This window comes from Eptesicus fuscus, chromosome 10 (genome assembly GCF_027574615.1).
Source record: "Eptesicus fuscus isolate TK198812 chromosome 10, DD_ASM_mEF_20220401, whole genome shotgun sequence".
Classification (NCBI taxonomy): Eukaryota; Metazoa; Chordata; class Mammalia; order Chiroptera; family Vespertilionidae; genus Eptesicus; species Eptesicus fuscus.
The window spans coordinates 6,062,469-6,081,256 of NC_072482.1; the positions used below are offsets into that span (position 1 = coordinate 6,062,469).

General features: G+C 38.7%; 1 protein-coding gene across 2 annotated transcripts in view; it reads right to left on the reverse strand.

Moving 5' to 3' along the window:
• The window catches only part of SRPK1 (SRSF protein kinase 1), a 90,975-nt gene that overhangs the window by 21,662 nt on the left and 50,525 nt on the right, over positions 1-18,788 (reverse strand). For both annotated transcript variants that reach the window (XM_028161237.2, XM_028161236.2), the window contains exons 7-8: positions 4,239-4,345; positions 2,465-2,630 (exon numbers count right to left, since the gene is read on the reverse strand). In XM_028161237.2, coding sequence (XP_028017038.1) covers positions 2,465-2,630; positions 4,239-4,345 — 273 coding nt within the window. The remainder of the gene's footprint in view (positions 1-2,464; positions 2,631-4,238; positions 4,346-18,788) is intronic.

Genomic DNA, 18,788 nt, shown 5'->3' on the forward strand with positions numbered 1-18,788 from the left:
ACACACAAAACAAATGCTATGCTCATCAAATACTATCCATTTCACCCTTCTTGAGTTTTCATTTTTAAAGGAAGCCTATGCTACTTCCTTTCAAAGGAAGCCTAATAACTGATACTTTCAATTTGAAGATCAAGGAAGTTCCTCAGCCCTGGCCAGTGTGACTCAGTTGGCTGGGCATCATCCTGTGCAAGGAAAGGTTGCTGGTTCAGTTCACATGCCCAGGTTGAGGGCTCAATCCACAGTAGGGGATGCACAGAAGGCAGCTGATCAATGTTTTACTCTTGCATTGATGTTTCTCTCTCTCTCTATCCCTTCTTCTTTCTCTAAAACTCAATGAAAAAAATCTTTTTTAAAAAGATCCTCAAATATAATTAAACTATTAAAATTAAAATCTGAACCTCAAATGGAAATAATTATTGTAATCACAGTAGCCAATATTTATTTAGCACATAATGCTATATGGCACAATGCCAACTGCTTTAACATGAAATTTAATCCCAATAACTTCTGCATGAGAAAATAACAAAATCAAATGACTCGCCCAAGGTAACCCAGCTAATGATGAAGCCAGGATTCAAAGTCTGTTCGCACCAGTGCTTAAACTCAAGATCTTAATAGGTATTATCGTGATCCTGCAAAAATCACTGATCCATAAATGAGCATGGTAAGAGGTAAACACATCAAAAATAGCCATCAAATCATAAGAGAAAATATTTTACTTGAACCAGCTTTTACATATACAGTTGCCATAGGTTTTAACTGTGTGGCTCCACTTACTTGAGGATTTTTTTCTCTTCCTAATGATTTTCTTAGTAACATTTTCTTTTCTCTAGCTTACTTTTCTGTAAGAATATAGTACATAAAATATAACATACAAGATATGTGTTAACTGTATGTTATTGGTAAGGCTTCTGGTCAACAGTAGACTATTAGTAGTTAAGTTTTGGGGGAGTCAAAAGTGGTAAGCTGACAAGAAAAAATTAAAAAAATATATTTTTATTGATTTCAGAGAGGAAGAGAGAGGGAGAGAGAGGTAGAAACATCCAAGATGAGAGAGAATCATGGATCGGCTGCCTCCTGCACGCCTCCTACTGGGGATCGAGCCTGAAACCCAGGCATGAGGCCTGACCAGGAATCGAACCAGTGACCTCCTGGTTCATAGGTTGATGCTCAACCACTCAGCCACACCAGCTGGGCAAGGAAAAATTTTTTTGAGGTGTCCTAAATTAAATAGCAGGCTGGAGGGTGAAAAGAAGAGAGGTTAATCTCTTTAATGACTGCAGGACAAAACCAACAAAGTCTGATAACATTCCTGAATGTATGCTGAAAACTTTCAATTAACCTCCAGGTGACTATTTCGGTGAGAACAGCCTAATAGCCGACCACTAAGTGTCACTGCATCCTGCTTATGCATGATCTTTCCAGACTGTTGCACACAACCAATCTTAAAAAATAAACACTTCTTCCTTTGCACCTATGCACCTATCCCAGAACTAGCCCTTTACCTATAACTAAATTCTTTCAAAACAAGTTACATCTTTCTTCCCCCTAAACTGTTTGCCTAAAGAGCCACTGATCCCAGAAGGGTGGACATGTTGTCTTCTCCATGTAGCCCTGCTGCTGATGGCTTAGATAGCATGGTCCAGGACCCAGGCCTACTTCTGGCCAGCATGTGGCTCAATAAACCTTTCCTTTTAGAAAAGTTTTTGGCTATGATTTAACAAAGCAAACTTTTTAATGCGTGGGGGTCCATGTGCTTAACTCCCTGTTGTTCAAGGGTCAACTGTACAACATATATATACTTAAAATACAGTCTCTAGTATTCTTCTTCCAATTATGGAAGCAACACCGAGAGTGAAAAGTCTTTGGAAAACTGGGACTATTTTGTATACATAAGCACTTATTGTACCTTATTGTTAAACTAAAGGCCCGGTGCATGAAATACGGTGTGTGTGTGTGTGTGTGTGTGTGTGTGTGTGTGTGCGCCTCTCCCCCAGCCCGGCCTGTGCCCTCTCGCAGTCCCGGAGCTCCACAATCGATGGCCCCGCAGAGGGTGGCCCCGCCCACTCGCCATAGTGCCCCGGCCGGTGGCCTGGGCCTCCCTCTGCAGAATGATCAATCATGGAGCCCCCTAATCCATTGCCCTGCAGAGGGTGGCCTGGGCCTCCTTCTTTGGGGCGATCGTGGAGGCCTCCCCCCGCCCCCCATGGATTGCCCCACTTGCTTGGGCCTCCCTTTGCAGGGCAATCATGGGGCAAGGCTCCCCTCCCCCCAAATAACTGCACCCGCCTTGGCTCGCCAGTGCGTCATAGTGCGGTCGTCCTGTTCAGCCAATAGGTCGATTTGCATATTATGTTTTTATTACTATAGATGAATGTGACTTACTTAACTGCCTAGTAATAAAATAAAAATAGAAACTTGGACTTAACTGCTAATGAGAGCAAAGTCCCCAAAACAAATATACCTGCAGATCCGGAAGGTGGAGGAGCTCCAGACCGCTGCCATTCTGTGGCTTCTGCAGCCAGCCTCCGGATGTACTGTTCATTCACCGACAACAAGATGTTTTCTGGTTTAATGTCAGTGTGGATGATCCGGCACTTGCTGTGTAAGTAATCCAGACCCTGTAACACCTGCGTGGGAACAGAGCAGGACACTTGCAAACACAAAAGACAAGTCTTTCTGGAGAAGGAAGAAATCACAATAACTTAAAAAAAATAAAATAAAACTATAAAAATGATGTGGTAGCTTTCCACAGAGAATAAGGTATTTTTTTAAAGCACAAAGATTAATTGTGAATTATGAATGAAGGCAAGAGCTTAACTTATTTATAATAAAAAGTTCTTCCAAGTTTTACAAAGTGAATTCTACTTGGAGATATTTTTAAGTACATTATAAAAACTGAGAAAAAAATTGTACACATGCCCTTAAAATATTGAAATGTACTAGTAGGTGGTGAAAGAGATTTAGGTATCTTGTAATTCAAATTTCCTTGTTGATGAAGAACTTTTGCTTCCCAGTGTGGAGCTCTTTCCACCAAAACACAATGTCGAAACAAATTATTTGCCCTTTGATATATTAATACTTTCCTGACAGGAAACTTCTTAACTGAACACTGAAAGGTATTTATAATACTAGGAAATGCCCACAGATCTGGTCAGTGTGGCTCAGTTGGTTGAGCGTCATCCCATGCACCAAAAGGTTGCCAGTTTGATTCGCTGTCAGAACACATACCCAAGGTTGTCGGGTCAATTCCCAGTAGGGGGTGTGCAGGAGGCAGCTGATACATGTTTCTCCCATGGATGTTTCTCTCTCTCTCTAAGAAAAACCACAAAAAATCAATAAAAACATTAAAAAAAAAAAAAGTGCCCACGAACAATGTTATATAAACAGATTGTAATGATTTGACCTGGCAACTCCTTTTTTGTTAATACTCACCTAAGGATATTTTTCCATTGATTTTTAGAAAGAATGGAAAGAAGGGAGAGTCAGAGAGAGAGAGAGAGAAACAACGATGTGGAGAGACACATCGATCAGTTGCCTCCTGCACATGTCTGGACCAGGGCTGGAGATCAAACAGAGGTATGTGCCCTTGAATGGAATCGAACCCGGGACCTTTCAGTCTGTGGGCTGACATTCTGTCCACTGAGCCAAACTGGCTAGGGCGACATAGCAATTCTTTATTACCATATAATTAGTATTTGTAACCAGAACTTCTGAATAAGGGCTCCAAATTTCCAAAAACCAGGAACTGCACACAGATTCCCTTCTAATAATTATCATAGAAATTTTTTTTTTGTTGTTAATCCTCACCCAAGGATATTTTTCCACTGATTTTAGAGAATGGAAGGGGATGGGAGAGACAGGGAGAGAAAAACATCGATTGGTGGTCTCCTGCAGGCACACCAACCAGGACTGGGGATTGAGCCTGCAACCAAGGTGCATGCCCTTGACTGGACTAGAACCCAGGACCCTTCAGTCTGTGGGCTGACACTCTATCCACTGAGCCAAACTGGCCAGGGCTATAGAAAATGAACTGGGGGGAAATGGTTTTGATAAAATGTTTAACAACAGAATAAATACAGTGAACCCTATGGACTGAATAAAACAATGTTAGAAATTAAAAAAGCCTACTTTTAAAAATAAAACCTCTATTGGAAATAGGAAACTCCTGACACTTTAAGAACATAAAAAAATAAAAATAAAAAAAATCGCCACATAGAAAATACTAAGATACATACTTGCTGAATGATTTTTTTGACACAAGGCAGTGGAAGTCCTTGATAATTGGACTTGATGATCCACTTCAGCAGATGATGCCCCAAAACTTCAAACACCATGCAGATATCTAGAAGTTTATTAAGGAGGAAAAAGGAGGCAAAATGCGTTCCAAGCCAATGAAATGTTACTGTATTATTCTTGCAGTATAAAAGGTAATAGAGCCTGATTTATATATATATATAAATCTAACCATCAATATTCTGAAATTCCAAAGGTTAATTAATGCTTAAGTTACTGAAAACATCCAAGAAATGGAAAATTCCTGTAGGTCCATTTATCAATAAACCAAAAATTTGTTTTTTGCTTAAAAAAAAAAAAAGGAAATTTTGCTTTAACTAGATGATAAAGTACCAAGACTTAACCCCCAAAATGCAAATGTCAATATTTTAAATAACATAGGAAACTGATTTGCTTTATGCTCTGTAGTTTACAAACCTAGTCTCGGTTCCAGTGCCACCATGTTTTCTCTGTGTGTGAGCATCCTCATCACTGACACACAGAAGGAATACTGTCAGCCTGGTTGTATGCAGAGCACTGCAGGGATTTTAGTAGCAAGATGTTGTTATCTTTTATCGCTAGAAGTTTCTACATAAATTGGAAAATCAAAAACACACATATGGAATAATGACCTAGTGCCCAAACTTTGTTTTAAATTTTCCACTAAAGAAAACACTGGGAGAGAAACCAAGATGGTGGCATAGGTAAACACCTAAACTGCTGCCTCGCACAATTTCAAAAGTACAACTAAAAGACAAAACGTCTATAACCCAGAACCACGGGAAAGCTGGGTGAGTGGAAGTTCTACAACTAGAAGGAAAGAGAAAAGAGCATTGAGACGTGCACAAGTGCTGAAAAGCTGAGATACGGAGGTGCGCAAATCGGGCTGGCGGCGGGTGACTGGGTGCGCTGCTTTTTCAACCCGAAGGGAGACAAGTTCCCGATTACTCTGAACTCGTTTCTGGGGACCCAAACTCCTACGGGGAGAAGCTGGACTGTCTGCCATCGGGTCGGAAAGTGAGGGTGACTTTCTTGCAGAGGTGCGCCCAGCAATCATTGTTTACTGCACTGGGGAGCGAGGCGCGGGGACCTGGAAACGCGGAAACGCAGAGATGGCTGACAGGCAGCCATCGCTGTTTGCCACGCCCTAGCCTAGTGACTCCCTGAGACCCCACCCCACACAATCTACAAACCCACTCAAGCTCCACGCAGCCGCTTTTGCATATAAATGGCCTGCCCTATCGCAGCTTAACCTAACAAACTGCAGCTCTGGTCAGACAGATCCAAAACCTCCAAACCCCAAGCAAAAAAGGAGAAAACTGTAGTTCTCACTGTAGCTCCTGCTGAGTGGCCTTAGACAGTAGCTGACCTGCACCCCATTGGAGATCCAGAAGCTAGTGTATATAGTGGTCAGTGTGAGACGACACCAGATTTCAATACTCACATCCATAAGTGACACATTCAAAAGGCAGACTCAGTGAGCACCAAAGCCCCACTGAAGCAAGTCCTGCCCCATAAGGGTGTCTCCAGCACAGCAGTTCTTCCATTATAGACACAGCGGGTCCTCACAGCCAATTGGCCTGGAGGTCAATTCCTCCCAGTGACACCAACAACAATCAAGACTTAACTATAACAAGGCTGTACACACAGTCCACAAAGGGGTGCACCAAGAGTGTCCACCTCAGGTAACTGGGAGGCCGACCCACTGGGCCATATAGGACACTTAGCACACAAAGCCACCCTACCAACTCAGGGGAGCAGCGAAAATGCGGAGACAAAGAAACAGATCACAAACGAAAGAAATGGAGGAAAACAAACGACTGGATATAGAGTTCAAAACCACGGTTATAAGGTTTTTCAAGAATTTCCTAGAAAAGGCTGATAAATTTAATGAGACCCTCGAGGATATGAAAAAGGACCAACTAGAAATTAAGCCTACACTGACTGAAATAAAAAATATTATACAGAGACCCAGCAGCAGACTAGAGGAACGCAAGAATCAAGTTAAAGATTTGAAATACAAAGAAGCAAAAAACACTCAACTGGGAAAGCAAAAGGAAAAAAGACTCCAAAAATTTGAAGACAGTGTAAGAAGCCACTGGGACAACTTCAAATGTACCAACATCAGAATTATGGGGGTGCCAGAAGAAGAGAGAGAGCAAGATACTGAAAAACTATTTGAAGAAATAATGACTGAAAACTTCCCCCACCTGGTGAAAGAAATAGACTTACAAGTCCAGGAAGCACACAGAACCCCAAACAAAAGGAATCCAAAGAGGACCACACCAAGACACATCATAATTAAAATGCCAAGAGCAAAAGACAAAGAGAGAATATTAAAAGCAGCAAGAGAAAAACAGTTAATTACCTACAAGGGAGCACCCGTACGATTGTCAGCTGATTTCTCAGCAGAAACTATGCAGGCCAGAAGGGAGTGGCAAGAAATATTCAAAGTGATGAATAGCAAGAACCTACAACCAAGATTATTCTACCCAGCAAAGCTATCATTCAGAATGGAAGGTCAGATAAAGAGCTTCACAGATAAGAAAAAGCTAAAGGAGTTCATCACCACCAAACCAGTATTATATGAAATGCTGAAAAGTATTCTTTAAAAAGAGGAAAAAGAAGAAAAAAGTAAAGATAAAAATTATGAACAACAAATACATATCTATCAAGTGAATCTAAAAATCAAGTGAATAAAAAATCTGATGAACAGAATAAACTGGTGAATATAATAGAATCAGGGGTATAGAAAGAGAGTGGACTTGCAATTCTAAGGGGGAAAGGAGTGTGGGGGGTGCGGGAAGGGACTGGACAAAAATCGTACACCTATGGATGAGGACAGTGGGAGGGAGGTAAGGGCAGAGGGTAGGGTGGGAACCGGGTGGAGAGGAACTATGGGGGGAAAAAAGAGGAACTGTAAAGATTTATTTAAAAAAAACTTAAAAATAAAAGAATAAACAAATCAGCTTGAAGAAGATATCAATAAAGATTTATTTTAAAAAAACTTAAAAATAAAAGAATAAACAAATCAGCTTGAAGAAGATATCATTAATCAAAGTTGAGAACATTTTAAAGAGTGAAATTATGAATTAACTTATAAAAATAGAATGAGTCCAAATGGATACTATAAGTGTGTATTGTGAGACAGGAAATATCTCTTTTTAGAGAAAAAGTCAAGTAATAAATATACAAAGTATGACAGAAATAGAAAGCCACCATTTTACAATGACTATAATAACTGATTCAGGTAATAATCAATGAATATTAAAACTATTGAATGAAAAACTGTTGGGAAAACTGAAACAATATCACCCCAAAGATTGCTTATTAATTATAAAAGGAAAAAGGTACTTTTAACGAGGGAAATCTGGAAAATACTGCCATACCTACTGAGCAAACTTATCACCGCCAATGATGAAGCACAAATTCACATCATGTGCCCTCTGAGAAGAACAAAACATCATCCATCTAGTATGCCTGACAAAGATTTAACCTCAATTTAACTATGAGGAAACAATTAGACAAATCCAAATTAAGGGACAAAACAACTGGCCTGGATTCTTTGGAAAAATGAATAAAAAAATTAATGCTGTGAGAAGTATTCTAAATTAAAAATTAAAGGGACATGACTACCTCAGAGAAACAGAATTCAAAATTACAGAAAGATACCATTCAAACTCACTAGAATGACTAAAATAAAGACTAACATAACCAAATGTAGGTGAGAATGTGGAGCAATTAAAACTCTCATATTAAGTTAGTAGAAATGCAAAATAGTACTATTACTTTGGAAAACTGGTTGGAGTTAAACGTACAACTAGAAACTTCTGTTTCAGCCAAGATGGAGTAACAGGAACTGGATTTACCCTCTTGCTTGAAATGACAACAAAAGCAGACAAAATACATAAAATAACAGATTTTAAGACCCCGGACATCAGGCAATGAAGTCAATGATGTCAATGGTCTCTGAGAGAAGGCAAATAAATGAGCTGAAGCCTACGGTTGTTACATCTTACTGCCTCGAGATTTTTCCAGGCAGACCCCTTAAGTTAAACATATGGAGCTGAGTCTTGAGAGACTAAGGTAGCTATTGTCCACAGAACAAGATACCAGAGAGGAGAGAGTTGCAGAAAAAGAGAAGCCTGGAGATTGTAGAGGGATCCCCTCAAGTATTTAGCAGTGTATTAATCAGAATAGGTATATGAGGAAACTACTAGAGGCAGACAGGAAACACCTGGAAGGATTAGAGGAAATAGTGCCCAGCATTCCCTGGGGCACCAACAGTGTGTGCTCTCATTAAAAAGACTAGAAAAATTCAGTCATACTCATGGGCCAGAAATGAAACCTCACATATATGGTCAATTAATTTACGACAGAATAGCCAAGATTATACAATGGGGAAAGGAAAGTCTCTTCAATACACGGTGTTGGGAAAACTGGACAGCTACATGCAAAGACCACTGAACCCAAAATCAACTTAAAATAATTGAAACCTTAACCGTAAGACCTAAAACCATAAAACTCCTAGAAGAAAATATAGGGGATAGCTCTTTGACATTGGTCTCGGCAAAGATTTTTTTGGATTTGACATCAAAAGCAAAGGCAACAAAAGCAAAAATAAACACGTGGGACTATATCCAACAAAAAATCTGCACAGCAAAGGAAACCATCAACTAAATGCAAAAGCGACCAATGAAAGGGGAGAAAATATTTTCAAACTAGTATCAGATTAAGAGGACAATATCTAAAATATATAAATAAGTTGTCCTGGCTGGGTAGCTCAGTTGGTTTGAGCATTGTCCCGATATGCCAAGGTTGCAGGTTCAATCACTGGTCAGGGCACATTCAAGAATCAACCAATTTGAATGCATAAATAAGTGGAAAAACAAATGGATGTTTCTCTCACTCTCTCTCAACAAAATATATAAACAAGTTACATAACTCAATAGAAAAAACCCCAATCCAATTAAAAAGTGAGCAGAAAGTCTGAACAGAAAAATTTTCAGATGACAAAATGATGGCCAACAGGTACAATAATAAGGGAAATGCAAATCCAAACCACAATGAGACATTACCACACACCTGTTATTATGAAATAGATAAGAGGTAAGTGTTGGTAAGAATGTGAAGCAAAGAGAACTCTTGTGCGCTGTTGATGCAGCCACTATGGAAAACAACATGGAATTTCTTCAAAAAATTAAAAACAGAATTACCATATGATCTAGAAGTTCCATTTCTGAGCTTTATCTGAAGGAAAGGAAAACACCATGCCAAAGAGGTATCTGGAAGCCCATGTCATTGCAGCATTATTTACAACAGCCAAGACACGGTAACAACCTAAATGTTCATTGAGGGATGAACTGGATGAGTGGATAAAGAAGAGGTGGTACATATACACAATGGAATATTATTCAGCCATAAAAAAGAAGGAAATCCTGCCATTTGTGACAACATGAACAGGCCTTGAGGGCATTATGCTAAGTGAAAAGTGTCAGACAGAGAGACAAATACTAGATATCAATCATATGTGGAATCTAAAAAACAAACACTCCCCAAACTTATAGATAAGGAGAACAGATTGATTGTTGCCAGAGATGAGGGTAGAGGAAATAAGTGAAGGTGGTCAAAAGGTACAAACTTCTAGTGATAAGATGATACTGTTCTGCATATTATCATTATATTGTATATCCAAAACTAATATAGTATTATATGTCATAGCCCAAGACTGAACACTGCTCTGGATCCATCTAACAAGTCATAAAAGTAAAATCTGAAAAGGATCAAACTATTTCCAAGTAAAATAATTGCTCCCCAGAACAAAGCTCAAGATTTATAACAATAAAAAACATTCGACAGACCTAGCCAGTTTGGCTCAATGGATAGTGTGTCGGCTTGCAGACTGAAGGGTCATGGGTTCGATTCCAGCCAAGGGAACATGCCCAGGTTGTGGGCTCGATCCCTAGTAGGGGGCGTGCAGGAGGCAGCCGATGGTTCTCTCTCATCATTGATGTTTCTATCTCTCCCTCTCCCTTCCTCTCTGAAATAAAAATATATTAAAAAATAAAGAAAGAAAAAGAAAGAGGCTCTTAAAAAAAAAATCGGCAGCCAAGATGGTAAATAAATAAATAAATAAATAAATAAATAAATAAAAATCATAATGTCTCAAAGATTACCAGGCAGCAAACTGACCCAGAACTGTAACAGAAATCAGGATTAACAGACAAGAACATTAAAAATGATAACTGTATTCTATATATTGAAAAGCGTAGACATAGAAGATATAAAAGGAGAGACCCAAATAGAACTTCTGAGATGAAAACATGCTGGATGGAATCAATGGCAGATAAGGCACTGCAGAATAAGATTAGTGAACTTGAAGGCATAGCAAAAGAAACTATGCAAAGTGAAAAACAGAAATAAATACAAACCAACTGATACCCACAAGTGTAAGCTGCAGGGGCAACTTGAAGTGACCCCCCAAAAAAGGACAACAAATGAAGGTTTTGCTCTTTACAATAGATAAAAAAATTATAAAAGTAACAGCAGTGATCAATCCAGTGTCAAAGTACATTCCTAGTGCTTAGATTCTATTTGCCATTTCCCACTATAAAAGGAGTTAGGGCTTAGAAAAATGGGTGGTTCCAGATTTGGACAAGAAATGTACAAAATGAATCTGAAACATCTTGATGTGACAAATTATAAAAAACTGTCAAGATATTATGTGAATCCTGACTCAAATAAGAAAAAGAAAAAATATGAGACATTTAGAGAGACTGAAACATTGACTGATACCGGATTACAAAGAAATTGGTCCCAATTTTTAAAATAATACTTTTTATTGATTTCAGATATGAAGGGAGAGAGAGAGATAGAAACATCAATGAGAGAATGATTGATTAGCTGCCTCCTGCATGCCCCCCTACTGGGGATTGAGCCGACAACCCATGCCCTGACTGGGAATCAAATTGTGACCTGGTTCATAGGTCAATGCCCAATTATTTTTAGATATAATAATTGTGTTAAAGTTGTATTTTAAGAGTCCTTGTCTTTTGGACATATATTCTAAAAACAATTATGGATGAAAGAATATATCTAATATTGGTCACAAAATTATCAGGAGGTAGAGATAAAACAATATTGGCTCTCAGTTGATAATGCCTGAAATGGGTAATAGATCTGTGGGGATTCATTAAACTATTCTATTTTTGTATATGTAAAATACATCAAAACAGAATTTTTTAAAGTGTAGATGGCTTGCCCAGCCCTGTGGGGTTCAGTGGTTGAGCGCTGACCCCAAGACATTCGATTCCTGGTCAGGGCATATGCCTGGGTTGTGGGCTCAATCCCCAGTAGTGGGGGGGCATGTAGGCGGTAGCCAACTGATGATTCTCTCCCATCATTGATGTTTCTATCTCTCTCTCCCTCTCCCTTCCTCTGTGAAATCAATAAAAGAAAAATTTTTTTAAGTGCAAACTGCTTAAAAACAAATACATACGCAAAGATGGCTACCAAATATGCAGACCTTTCTTGGATCTCCTACCAGGGCCAGGCTGGAAATACATTGGAGAACATTCACCTGGAATTACCAACTGAGGTCCAGCTGAGGAGGAGACATATCAAGAAAGGACACAAAACACCTGGAAACTGATAGGAAGGGCAAAGCTGCGAGAGGGACTGACCCAGCCTCCATAGGCAGTAGGTCGAGAGTGAAGAGGGAGCCCTCCACTATGGAATGGTATTTTCAGGAGATCCAAGATACTGCACCACTGGGTCCCACAAAACACTTACTACATAAGGCCACCCCATGAAGACTGGAGGCATAGCAGTTTGACCTAATACCTAGAAAAAAATACAAAGGGACAGGAACATGGGGAGACAAAGAAACAACCCACAAATGAAAATAAAGACGGAATCATAGAAAAGGAACTAAATGAAATGGAGGCAAGCAATTTGTCAGATAAGAATCCAAAGTAATGGTTATAAGGGTGCTCAAAGAGCTTAGTAAGAACTACAAGCAACTTAAGGAGAACAGTATGGAACTTATTGAGAACTATACCAGCATTAAAAAAAAAAAAAAAAGGTAGAAACCATAATTAAAAATCAATCGGAAATAAAGAATGACATAGCTAAAAGAAAGAATACCCTGTAAGGAATCAACAGTAGGCTAGAAGAAGTGGAGGATTGAATCAGTGAATTAGAAGACAAGATAGGAAAAAATACCCATTCAGAGCAGCAACTGAAAAGAAAAATTAAAAAGCATGAGTTTAAGGGAGCTTTGGGACAATATGAAATGTAACAACATTCACATCAGAGGAGTACCACAAGGAGAAGAATCTGAGTAAGGAATAGAGAATCTGAAGAACTAATGACAGACAACTTCCCTGACCTGGTGAAGGAAAAGTCACACAGGGCCAAGGAACACAGAAAGTCCCAATAAAGATGAATCTAAAAAGACCCACACCAAGACACATCATAAATGGCAAATAAAGACAAAGAATCTTAAAGCTGCAAGATGAGAGACACAAAATTACCTATAAGAAAATTACCATTAGACTGTCAGCTGATTTCTCAATAGAAACACTTTAGGCCAGAGGGGAATTGTGGCAGGTCGTATACAAAATAATGAAAAGCAAGCGACTGTATCCAAGACTACTTTATCAAGAAAGGCTATCATTCAAATTGAAGGTGAAATAAGAGAGCTTTGCGGACACTCACACAAAAAGGCTAAAGAAACTTATCATCACCAAACCAGCACTGTAAGAAATGCTAAAGGGACTGTTGTAAGAAGAAATAGAGAAAGAAGAACAAAGGCATAAAGAATTAAAATGGCACCCGGCCGGCATGGCTCAGTGGTTGAGCATGGACCTATGAACCAGGAGGTCATGGTTCAATTCTTGGTCAGGGCACATGCTAAAATTGCAGGCTCCCCAGCAGGAGTAGTGCAGAGAGGAAGAGAGTGTCTCCCTCCTACTCTCTTCCTCTCTGAAATCAATAAAAATATATTTAAAAAAATTTTAAATGTCATTTTAAATAAGCACCTATCAATAATAGGTTTAAATAATTTAAATGCCTTAAATGCTTCAATCAAAAGAAAGACGTAGGGTAGCTGAATGGATAAGAAAACATGACCCATATATATGCTATCTACACCTTAGAACAAAAGACACAGGATAAAAGTGAAGGGATGGAAAAAACATTTTCATACAAATGGGAAAAATAAGCTGTGGTAGCAATACTCGTATCTGACAAATAGGACTTCAAAATGAAGTCCGTAACAAAGGACAATTAAGGCTACTTCATAATACTAAAAGGATCTATAGAACAAGAGGATACATCTGTGATAAACATATATGCACCTAATAAAAAATACCCAATAAACAACTTCTGGAATACTTGAAGGGAGAGATCAACAGTGATACAATCATAGTACGGGACTTTCTAACACCCCACTGACATCATTGGATAGACCTTCTAAACCAGTGGTCGGCAAACTGCAGCTCGTGAGCCACATGTGGCTCGAGAGCCGCGGTTTGCCACTCTGTTGACTAATGAGTTTGCCGACCACTGACTAGATTAAATGTTACCGTGTAGTTGGAAGCTGTGAGGATTAGGCAATTGTGGCATATTGTGTGCAAAGAGGTAAAGGGTAGTATATGACAGGGGTCGGCAAACTCATTAGTCAACAGAGCGGCAAACCGCGGCTCGCGAGCTGCATATGGCTCGCGAGCCGCGGTTTGCCGACCACTGTTCTAGACAAAAAAATCAACAAGGAAACAGTGGCCCTAAATGACAAACTCTGGTAAAACTCTGCTATGAAGCTATCCGGGCCTGGGCTTTTGTTTGGTGGGAGATCACATGGATTTATTGACATTTACTGAACATTTCACCACAAAGCTGCAGAATATACACTCTTCTCAAGTGCACAAGGGACATTTTCAAAGATAAACCACATGTTAGGACACAAACTAAATCTATCCAAGTTTACGAAGACTGAAATCATATCAAGCATCTTCTTGGATCACAATGGCATGATAATAGACATCAACTACAATAAAAACACCCCAAAACATTCAAACACATGGAGGCTAAAAAGCATGTTATTAAACAATGACTGGGTTACCAATGAGATCAAGTAAGAAATAAAAAAAATTCCTGGAAACAAATGAAAATGAATACCAAACAACCCAGTATCTATGGGACACACCAAAGCAGTATTGAGAGGGAAGTTACAAGCCTATCTCAAGAAATAAAAAAAAATTTCTAAAAAACTATTTAACCTTACAACTTAAAGAGTTAGAAAGAGAAGAATAAAAAAAACCCCAGAGTAAGTAGAAGGGAGGAAATAATAAAGTTCAGAGTGGAAATAAATGACAGACTATAGAAACAATATAAAAGATCAATGAATCCAAGAGCTGGTTTTTTGAAAAGATAAACAAGATTAATGAACCCTTAGCAAGACTCATCAAAAAACAGAGAGGACCCAAATAAATAAAACGCAAGAGGACCCAAATAAATAAAACGCAAGTAACAACAGAAATACAGAGGTTCGTAAATAAAAAAAAAATACTGTAAAACTATATGCAAACAAGTTGGACAACCTGGATGAAATGGACAAATTTCTATAAAAATATGATCTTCTAAAACTGAGTCAGGAAGAATCAGAAAACCTTAATAGGCTGGTAACAACTAATGACACTGAAGCAGTTCAATAAAAAACAACTCCCAACCCATCCAGTGTGGCTCATCCCATGCACTAAGAGACTGCCACTTTGATTTCTGGTCAGGGCACATGCCTGGGTTGCAGGCTCAGTCCCCAGTGGGGAGCACGCATGACGCAGCCAATCCGTAATTCTCACGCATCGATGTTTCTCTTTCTCTCCCTTCCTCTCTCTATAAAAAAAGAAAAAATATCAATAAAATCCCACAAAAAACCTCTCCATAATTAAAAACCTCCACAAAAACTCCCACCAAACAAAAGTCGAGGCCCGGTTGGCTTCACAGCAGAGTTTTACCAAATAGTCAAAGAACACCTGTCCTCATCAAACTATTCCAAAAAATCCAAGAGGAAGGAACACATTGAATCTTTTTATGAGGCAAGCATTACCCTAATTCCAAAACCAGATAAAGAAGACACTATAAAGAGAATTACAGGCCAATATCCCTAATATCCCTGATGAACAAACATAGATGCTAAAATCCTCAACAAAATATTAGCAAATCGGATCCAGCAATATATGAAAAAGATCATACACCATGACCAAGTGGGATTTATTCCAGGGATACAAAACTGATACAATATTCACAAATCAGTAAGTGTGATACATCACATAAGCAAACTGAAAGACAAACATCACATGATCATATCAAAAGACACAGAAAAATCATTCCACAAAATCAAACACACATTAAAAAGATAAATTTTTATTGATTTCAGAGAGAGGAAGGGAAAGGGAAAGAGAGATAGAAACATCAATGATGAAAGAGAATCACTGATGGGCTGCCTCCTGCATGGCCCTCACTGGGGATTGAGCCTGCAATCTGGGCATGTGCCCTGACCAGGAATGAAACTATGACCTCTTGCTTCATAGTTTGAAGTTCAACTACTGAGCCATACCAGCTTGGCCCAACACACATTTTTGATAAAAACTCTCTACAAAGTGGGAATAGAGGGATCATACCTCAACACCATAAAGGCCATATATGACAAACCTATAGTCAACATCATACTCAATGGGCAAAAACTAAAAGCATTTCCCCTAAGAACAGGAACAAGACAGGGTTGCTTGCTGTCACCACTCTTCTTCACACTAGTGTCCTGCACGGATTCATGCACATTGAAAGGAAATTAGAAGAAATATTTTAGTATCACTATTCGCCCTTTCTCTATAATAGAAGTGTCAACCAAATTCACAATCGACAATGACAGATTAAAATACACGTGTGCAATAGGCGCCAGTGAGAGCTTTATGTATAAAGATAAACTTGCTTACTTAGACCTGCTTTCTGATTTAGCTAAACTTTTTCCAGCCCAGTGAAGCACCCCAACTTCTCTTTCAGGTAATTGTCAGCAACACAGCAGTAAATATCACCATGAAGCAGATTATTATTGTAGATCAACCAGAGAGAAATAAGTGTAAAATATATAACTGTAGCAGTGTTGGACTATATTCTGCGCAGTGAGAAAACCTGAAGTCATTTTCAAGGTCCACCATTTCTTACTTCTTTTCGGTTGGGTCAAGTTTCTAAACTTTCTAAATCTCCTTTTTCTGGGTAATGTAAAGAAAATAGGATTCTGCCGAGTCTCCTATCTACCTACACACAGAAATCAATGGCATTTTTATACACCAATAATGAACTCTCAGAAACTAAGAAAACAATTCCATTTACCATTTCAACAAAAATAATAAGATACTTAGGAATAAATGTTACAAGGAGGTAAAAGACCTGTACTTGAAAAACTACAGAATGTTGATAAAAGAGATAGAAGTAGATATAAACAAGGGGAAGAATATACCATAGTCATGGATTGGTAGAATTAACATCATTAAAATGTCCATACTACCCAAAGCAATCTATAGATTAAATGAAATCCCTATTAAAACACCAATGGCATATTTCATAGATCTAGAACAAATACTCCAAATTTATATGGAATCAAAAAAGAACCTGAATAAGCTGCAGCAATTTTGAGAAAGAATAACAAAGTTAGAGGGATCACAGTACAGGTTTCAAACTATACCACAAAGCTACTGTAATCTAAACAGCCTGGTACTGGCACAAGAACAGGCATATAAATCAATGGAACAGAACAGAAAATCCAGAAATCAACTCAAGCCATTACACTCAATTAATATTTGACAAAGGAGGCAAGGGCATACAATGGAGTAAAGACAGTCTCTTTTTGCATTGGACAGGTACATGCCAAAAAATGAAACTAGATCACTAACTTACAACATACACAAGAACTCAAAATGGATAACAGACTTAAATGTAAGTTGTAAAACCACAGGCAGCATAATATCAGACATCTCACATAGCATTTTCTACGGTGAGAGCAAAAGAAAGGAAAAAATAAATAGGACTACCTCAAACTAAAAAGCTTCTGTAACCAGCATCAAAATAAAAAGAGAATTCACTGTATGGGAGAGCATATTTGCCAATGAAACATCTGATAAGGAGTTAATTTCCAAAATTCATAAAGTACTCATACAACTCAACAAAAGACAAATAATTCAATTTAAAAATGGACAAGCCCAGTAATCCCACTCCTGGGAATATATCCGAAGAAACTAGAAACACCAATCAGAAAGGATATATGCACCCCTATGTTCATAGCAGCACAATTTACAATAGCTAAGATTTGGAAACAGCCTAGGTGCCCGTCAGCAGATGACTGGGTCAGAAAACTGTGGTACATCTACACAATGGAATACTATGCTGCCATAAAAAAGAAGGAATAATCATCATTTGCAGCAGCCTGGATGGAATTAGAGAACACTATGCTAAGTGAAATAAGCCAGTCAATGAACGAAAAATACCATATGATCTCACTCATTTATGGATAATAAAGAACATTATAAACTGATGAACAAAAAGATAGATACAGAGACAGTAAAGCATCAATAGACTGTCAAATTACAGGGGGAAACTTAGGGAGAGGTGGGGGAGATAAGAGATCAACCGAAGGACTTGTACGCATGCATATAAGCATAACCAATGGACGCAAAACTTGGGGGGGGGGGGTGAGGGCATGTATGGGAATGGGGTCGGGGGGACAATGGTAAGATATGTACACATATAATACCTTAATTAAAAAAAAAATGAACAAGGGACCTAAATAGACATTTCTCCATACAGATGGCCAAGAGACATGACAAAATGCTCAATGTTACTAATCATCAGAGATGCAAATTACTAGTAAAATGACAATGAGGTACTACCTCACACATTCCAGAATGGCTATTATCAATAAATCAACAGCCCTAACCGGTTTGGCTCAGTGGATAGAGCGCTGGACTGTGGACTGGAAGGTCCCAAGTTCGATTCCGGTCAAGGGCATGTACCTTGGTTGCGGGCACATCCCCAGTGGGAGGTGTGAAGGAGGCAGCTGATTGATGTTTCTAACTCTCTATCCCTTTCCCTTCCTCTTTGTAAAAAATCAATAAAATATATTAAAAAAATAAAAATAAAAATAAAATAAATAAGTCAACAAGTGCTGGTGAGGATGTGGAGAAAAAGGAACCCTAGTACACTGTTGGAGGGAATGCAGACTGGTACAACCACTGTGGAAAACAGTATGGAGTTTCTTTAAAAAAATTAAAAATGGAACTGCCATTTGACCCCGTGATCCCACTTCTAGGAAGAGATTTGAAGAATCCCGAAACATCAACCAGAAAGAATATATAAACCTCTATGTTCATAGCAGTGTTATATACAACTAGAGGCCTGGTGCACTAATTCATGCACCATGAGGTCCCTTGACCTGGCCTGCAGGATTGGGCAGAAACCAG